The 7,820-nt window shown below is 47.5% G+C and overlaps 1 protein-coding gene across 1 annotated transcript in view; it reads left to right on the top strand.

Annotated features, from left to right (window-relative positions):
- The first annotated feature begins 715 nt into the window (after positions 1-715).
- KCNN2 (potassium calcium-activated channel subfamily N member 2) overlaps positions 716-7,820 on the top strand; it is a 71,175-nt gene continuing 64,070 nt past the window's right edge. Inside the window, exons 1-2 of the mRNA XM_086867300.1 lie at positions 716-1,909; positions 2,085-2,180. Coding sequence (XP_086723426.1) covers positions 749-1,909; positions 2,085-2,180 — 1,257 coding nt within the window. The 5' untranslated portion in view covers positions 716-748. The remainder of the gene's footprint in view (positions 1,910-2,084; positions 2,181-7,820) is intronic.

Here is a 7,820-nt window from a genome sequence, read left to right as displayed (position 1 = left end):
TGGCTCTGCCTAATGGAGCTACCAGAGCGGATTACTCAGTGGGGGCTTGGGAGGCAAAGAACGGGGAAAAAGCAAAATGGCAGCAGACAACCGACTGTGCCGGCAGCACACGGCAGGGAGCCAGAGTCGTAGGGGAGCTACTCAGTGACACTGGTCCCGTTTCACCGTACAGCTCCTGCCGACCCGGCGGAGCAGGTCTCCAGCCCCCGAACCAACCCCTGCTGCCGCTGGCCTCACGCCCCGGCTGCGCCTCTCCCTCCACCGGCTGAGGGAAGAAGGAGCAGCCGGCAGACGCCGTCCGTCCCCCCACCCGTCCTTCGAGACAGGCCCGGGATGTGCCGGGGAGGGCTCCCCGCTCCGCGCCGCGGCCGCGGCCCCTTCCAGCTCCCTGCGGCCCGGGGCGGCGAGCGAGCCCGACGCTGTGTTTTGCAGGGCGGCGGCGGCGGCGGCGCTGCTGGACAGCTCCGGAGCGCGACGCGGCGCCCATGTTCCGGAGACGGCGCAGATGTGAGTGGGGAGCCGGGGAGAGCCGCCGGGGAGAGCCGCGGCGGAGCCCCTTCGCCGACAGGCGAGGGCGATCCCGGGAGCGAGCGCGCTCCCCGCCCCCGGGAAGCCCCGGGTTTCCGCGGCGCGGGCGGGGGGCGAGGGCAGCCCTCACCTGCGGGGGGCGGGAGGCGGGATCCCCGCGGGCGGGGGCCCCGCGCCTCCCGCTGACGGCCCGGCCGCTCCGCCCCCGCCAGGTGACGTGATGCCCGTTGTTTTGGTGCGCCCGACCAATCGGACGCGGCGGCTGGATTCTACGGGAGCCGGGATGGGCCCGTCGTGGCGGCAGCAGGACGCTCCCCTGCCGACCGTCACGCATTGCGCAGGGTGCACCACCGCCCGGTCCTCCTGCGGCTTTAACGGCCCCGGCATGGACCCGCCGCGCCACTTCCCGGCGGGCTTCGGCCCCGAGCAGCAGCAGCAGCAACAGCAGCAGCAGCAACAGCAGCAGCAGCGCCCGCCGGCGCCGCCGCACTGCCAGCAGCACGGCCAGGACAAGCAGAGCCTTCTCCAGCAGCAGCAGCAGCAGAGCCCGTGCCTCCAGTGCAACAACTGCGCCTACTACGGGGCTGCTGCGGCAGCCGCGGGGGATAACCTGCCCCTGCTGCTCCGCGCCTCCTCGCCGCTTTCGGGCGCCTTTCGGACGCACTCCTCGCCGCTGTCTTCCGCCGCCTCCTCCCGGCACGGCAGCCAGCTGAACGTCAGCGAGTTCACCCCGTCCAGCCATGCTGGCGCGTCCAGACAGCCTCACCAATATTCCCAGTACCACCAGTGCCATAGCCTGCAGCAGCAGCAGGCAGCCAGTCCCAGCAGCAGTGTCAGCAGCAGCAGCACTCACCATCACCATCATCATCACCATCACCATCACCACCACCAGCAGCAGCAGCGCCGGGAGAGCAACCCCTTCACCGAAATAGCCATGAGCAGCTGCAGGTACAACGGCGGCGTCATGCGGCCGCTCAGCAACCTGAGCTCGTCCCGCAGGAACCTGCACGACCTGGACTCCGAGTCGCAGCCGCTCCAGGCGCCGCTCGCCAGCCCCGCTGCCGCCGCCGGCGCCGGCTCTGCCCCCGCCGCCGCCAGCCCCGCCGCCCCGGAGATCGTGGTCTCCAAGCCCGAGCACAACAACTCCAACAACCTGGCGCTGTACAGCTCCGCCGGCCCCGGCCCCGGCACGGGCAGCACCAACAACGGCGGGGGCAAATCCAGCAAGAAGAAGAACCAGAACATCGGCTACAAGCTGGGACACCGCCGGGCTCTCTTCGAGAAGCGTAAGCGCCTCAGCGACTACGCGCTCATCTTCGGCATGTTCGGCATCGTCGTCATGGTCATCGAGACCGAACTCTCCTGGGGCGCCTACACCAAGGTACCAGCTCGGGCGGCAGCCGGTCCCGGCGGCCCCCGCCCCGTGCCCGTCCCGCGGTGTCCCCACGGTCCGGTGGCGCGGTGCCGCCGGCCGCCTCCTCGGGCCGGGGTGGCGGTGGGGCGGAGCGGCCCCCGCGCACGGGTCTCTGAGGAACGGCGGTGTCTTTCTCTTGCAGGAGTCTCTGTATTCCCTCGCTCTGAAATGCCTTATTAGCCTCTCCACGATTATCCTGCTCGGGCTCATCATCGTGTACCACGCAAGAGAAATCCAGGTAACGTTTCCCTCTGTGGGTCGGGGAGCATTCCTGGCTTAGGTGCGGGGGTGCGAGGCGGTTTTTCCAGGGGAGCCTTGGTGGTAAGTACTGGATGCGTCCTGCCGCTTCAGAAAGCAAACGTGGTCTCTGCAAGCCTGCCGAAGTTGGTGAATGGACCTCAGCCGTGGAGATGGGCACCAAACGACGGGCAGAGAGGAGCCAGGAAGTTCTGCCTGCTAGGGGCTGTTGCCTACGGTTATGCTATAGGATCGCTTAGCCCTCAGGTTATAACATGCTTTCTAGGTGATGCGTCTGTTGTCTCCTGTAGCAGATGTACGGCAATAGACTTTTATTTCCCATTGCCTAAATTTCATGCTGTGCGTTTTCTCTTGACGGCAAGGTTAATTGTCTTCATTGTGCAAGGTATGTAATCTTCAGTGAGCTGTCTGAGATGCGAGTATACTTGAGGAGAGTGTTTAAAAGGAGGGGGGAGATTGATGTTTGATTTGTTTTATTTAATGCTGCAGTGTCTAGGAATGTGACCAGAGAAAAATGTCAGGAAGGATAGGGCTAAAGGTAAGAGGAACATAATGGTCAAAGCTATAGAATAAATCTCACAGATACTTTCACAAGTTCTGTCCAGGTGACTTAGTCCTAATTTCAGTTGTAATTTTTTTTGACCAAGAAATTAAATGTGGCATTTCAGCATAACTGAACTGTAGAATGGACAGAATTCAAAGTTTTGAAGGGAAAAATACCTTGCTCATAGATACAGTGCTTTTGTTTTTTCAGATTAGAGACTCGTTGAGCGGAAGACTGAAATGTCAGGTTTCAAGGGCAATGAAGACTTTTCCACTGGTACCAATCAGTTAAATAAAAAAAAGTTGTATAGTACAATTCTTCTGCACAAAAGAATGCTGTAGTTTCAACATGAAATTGTACATAGTCTCCTACTTAGGGTAGAAGACACTATTGAAAGTATTGAAAAGTATTATGTCTCTGAAGACTTTTTGCCAAATCGAGTCCTGTTGTACAGTCTTTGCACATGCAAAACTTCTTTTCCTGGCTCAGAACCCAGTTTTTCTGAATTAATGTCAGAGATATTGTTTAATGCTGTTGTGTTGAATAAATACAAGGTGTTCTGAAGAGAGAGCAAATTTATAAACTACAGGAGTACTGATGAACAGGTTTCTTTATCAGTATAAAAATAAATAAGTATCAGTACTGCAGTGTGGGAGCCTTCTCTGGTGTATCTTCCCACAAATGTTTCTTCAGGCATGAATAGCAAAGCTGAGAACAGGTCTTGTCTAAATGTTTAAAATATTGTATGCATTTTTCAGAACCTTTTAATGGAAAATTTTGTGGAAGATAATGAAATAGCTGTAGGTCCATACAGGTTCCCCAGCTTATACTGAGTTACTCTAAGATTCAATTGTTTGTTGAGTTTTTTCAGGTAAAGATTTAGAAATTTTCATTGTCTTAGGAATCAGATCCCTTATGGATCAGAAAAAAAAAAAAAAATTAAAAAATTTGTCATTCCATTTGGTTGTTTTTTTAATCGATTGTTTTAAAGATTTTCCTTATATACGCAACTACATGGAAGGACTTGTGCAATCATATGACTTAATCACAGTTAATGTAGTTTTCAGTGCTGCCTGACAGAGCAAAAGTATAGGTGCCTGTAAAACAGCAATACCCCATGTTTTTGAATGAGAAACACCAGTAGTAGTACATGCAGTAGTCATGACAGTGCCTGGAGGAGCTGCAGCTTCAAGGGGTTCTGTCATTCACATCAAAAATGAAAAGTTCTCTGCTTCAAGGAGTTAGTTAGAAGGAAAGGATGTAGTACCCTCCATAGCTATCAGATAACATCTGCTCACTTTCGAATTTAAGCATAGTATGTTTCTATGTACACACTTGACTTATAAAAAAATAAGATAATGAAAGTGCAGGGCAAATGCTATGTCAATTCTATGGTAATACAATTTTTGTTGCACTAGACACCTGGGAAAAAAAGTATCTTTAAAATCCCTTGGCTAAGTACATAACGTGCATAATGTTATCCAGGCAAAAGAAGATACTGTGTAACCCTGATAATGTAATGTTTTTTAAATAACCGTTAAAACAGACTGTTTTCTGAAGGCAGACGTGCCATTAATTCAAATAAACGTTCTGCTCTGTGTAGAAGAATGAATAAGGTCTGTAGAACAGAGCCCACAGATGTCTGGTTGTGTCCTGGAGGACTTCTTGCACCAGCTATTTGTCGGTCCTTTTCCTATTGGAACATTATTTTCTGATTATTATCTGAAACATACTTAAATATTTGTTACAGTTTAAATAAGCAGGAATTCACTGAGAGAGGGAAATTTGTTCCATAGAGCAGAAGAAGGTGTCTGTATTCAGCTTGCATCTGTGGTGCTTTTCACACTGTGGTGGGAGCAAACCAACCTAAGCATAAGTAGATTTTTCAAAAAAGCATGAGGCAAAAAAGTGTTGGGAAATAAGGAGCTGACAGTTTAGTGATTATTACTGATGGCAGAATGAATACTGACTGAGAAACTCCCCATGACCTAAAATGCTGGCAAGTAGAAATCAGCTTTTTCATTCTTTTCAGTAGTCTTTGACCTTGATTTATTGGTAGGAAGATCAAACAGCCATGCTGCAAGGGTGTCCACGGAACAGTGCCTAGCATGCTATATAGCAGGTGGCTTTGGTCTTCTATTGAAGTGACATTGCTTGTATGTTTTATTTTGAAAACAGTCAGCCAGTCAAACCAGTGTCTAGAGTTTGCCTGTCCCAGACTTGCTGCTTTTTTTTAAGGGAGTTGGGAGGGAAGTTTATAAAGGTTTGCCAAGATTCTTTCCAAGCCGAGAAGTGATGCAGCACCGTCAGACAAATGAGTTTTCTTTTGGTCTTTTCCCGCGGTCGGCCCGCGGTGGGTGTGCGGCGGGGAGCTGCGGTGCCTGGGGCAGGGTGGTTCAGCACCGCGGACAGCTCCGCGCGGAGCGCCCGGCTCGGGCGGCGCATCCCGCCGGGCCATCGAAACCTGGTACCTGCGAAGCTTTGTCCGGGGCTCCCCGAGAGCTTACGCACAGCTCTGCACCTTTGGCAGACCAAAGTCTCCAGAAGAGGGGTAACTGCAGTGTTTAGACACGGCTAGCTGTAGGGATGCTGGGTAGTCTTTCTGGAATACTGGAACTGTTCAAATGTGTTCCACATATACGTTTTCAGTACTGGCACTGTATTATTTATTCTGTATGACTCTAGGAGTAAAAATGTGAGCTGTTATGAATTTTAATAAATGTGAGTTACTGTTAAGAATACAATGAAATTCAGTTGAAAATGGTTGGGTTCAAATGTTAATTTGTAGCTTACTTTATCATTTCCAGAAAAGAGGATAAAAATTGCAAGCAAGTTTTCTTCAATCCTTCCCTCTTCTCGAAAAAAATCCTAATGAACAACAGTAACAGAGTTGGAGTTGAGGCTAGTGATAAGCCAAAAATGCGTGTTCACTTTTTATTCCATGTTTGTCATGCCTGTAATGCTACTAAAAACATTACACTTGGGAGATAATGAAATACACATTGCTCTCTCTCCAGGCCTGTGTGGTTGTTGATTCAGTTCTTCAGAACAAGTGCTTTGTGTTTGAAAGATCAATGGGAAAAATGTAATTCATCATTATCCCAGCCAAGAACAGGTATTTCTCTGACTGTTACTCCAGTTGAGAGTTTAAAGAGTTGAAGGAGGGAAGAGCTAAAAAGACAGCATTACACACTTATCATAATAATTTTTGATGTATTAATTATTCACTTCATGCATAAACAGTTTGTTACTTAATACTATTTTACATAATTAAAGCAGAGGCAATATGTAACATAATTAAAATTGTATTCTTTAGATCTTACTGTTCTATTCCACATTCCTCCAGTGTAATTCGATCCATAAGTAAAACGGAATTTAAGAAAGTTTTAAGTGGCAGTTTACATAGTAAAGCTATAGTTTTTCTACCTTTATTTAAAAATGGACCTCTCTGCCTATCTCTAGTATGGTTAGAGGTAGAAATTCTTTTTACCTGCACCCTGAACTTCTACTGATGCTTTCTTGTACTGCTAAGAGCAAAAAGATTCTGTGAGACTGCCATTCAGAGGTCTTTAATGTCCTTTGGTGGGCATTCCACCACAGTCTAGTATTTTTTGAGAGATCGTGGTCAGTGGAAAAATATATCCACTGGAAGGCTTCTTTAATGTTGGACTGCTTAGTGTATCCTTTCTGTAAATAAACATACTGCCTGTCCTGAATAATAGTAACTTGAGTATTGATAACCTGGGCAGTCTCGGACAGCATCTGAGCCTCTTTTCCTTCTCCCTGATACATCCCTATCCCTGATACAGATACTGTCATTCCTGCAGAAACATGAAAGTTGTTGGTAATTGTTAAAGCAAATAGAAATCTTGTGTGTGTGTGTGAGAGAGAGTGTGTATCAGCTGAGGTTTTTAACTACTTTTAAAATGTATTGCTAGTTCATATTTTGATAGAACACCCGTGGAAAGGCTTGCAAACTCCAAGGTTAAGGTTAAGGTTAAGCTGTTGCATGCATGTTGCATGCATGCAGAGCCTCACACTGCTGCAGGGAAAAAGTACCATCAGTCCCAATGGTTCTGAAGCGGTGGTAAAATAACGTGTGGCAAAATAACGTGCTCCTCATAAATTTAGAATGAAACATTTTCAGTCTTCGTTACCTTTCTTTAAAATTACCACAGCCAAGAGGCCAAGTATCTTGCTGAAGAATCAAGAATCTTCTTTTCCCTGTGCCTGAAAACTTGAAAAAATGGAACAAGCATTATCAGGTAACAGGAAAGAGTGGTACTAAATATATAATACCTGTTTATTGTGTAAATACATCCCATAATGCATGATGGTAATAAACACAGTTTATGGGAATTTCATTATTTTTCTGGCATTAGTGAAAAGTTTTGTGATAAAAATTGTGCGCTTGTGAACAGTTAAGCTCCCTTACAGTTTCTTATCATAAGTAATACTTATTCTACAGACCAACTTACTTATTTTTTATTTATCTGTTATTTATTTGTTTCTACCCCTGTCATCATTTTGCCTTCACTGGAGTGGTACATGTGCATTTTATTGGCTTGCTGGCAATCTTTTCACTTCGTGTGGAGTTCAAATTGTCTTTGCTTCAGTGTATTGCAGCATCAGGAATTGCTCGCAGAGACTAAATCTTCAGCTTAAGAAATGAATGAATTAGACTAAGAGCACAGAGAGCAAGTCTGATGAAAAACTGTTGAAAATCAAGAAATAAACTCAGAATGTTACTTAGGCTGACCTGAAATCTCTTGAGAATTAGTGATTTTTTTTCTAATTATTCTAACAGATTCTGAGTCAAGCAACAGCAAAACTCATTGTGTGGCAGGTGATCAAGGATATGGTAACTTCATGTGCAGATTCAAAAATTCCCCTCTACCAATTAAACTTAATACACATTTCTCTTCTGTAATGAACAGGAGAAAATCAAACAGGAATCCAAGGACACTGTATTTGACAAATTAACAGCATATCTGTCAAGTTAACACTGTAGAGTATTTTTATGAAAACAGTTTCAATTCTGTTCAGTACATTTTTGATTGTGCAGATCCTTTTGAT

This window comes from Cyanistes caeruleus, chromosome Z (genome assembly GCF_971803275.1).
Source record: "Cyanistes caeruleus chromosome Z, bCyaCae1.hap1.1, whole genome shotgun sequence".
NCBI lineage: Eukaryota > Metazoa > Chordata > Aves > Passeriformes > Paridae > Cyanistes > Cyanistes caeruleus.
The sequence above is the reverse complement of the archived record's forward strand: the minus strand, read 5'-3'. Positions and strand labels throughout refer to the sequence as shown.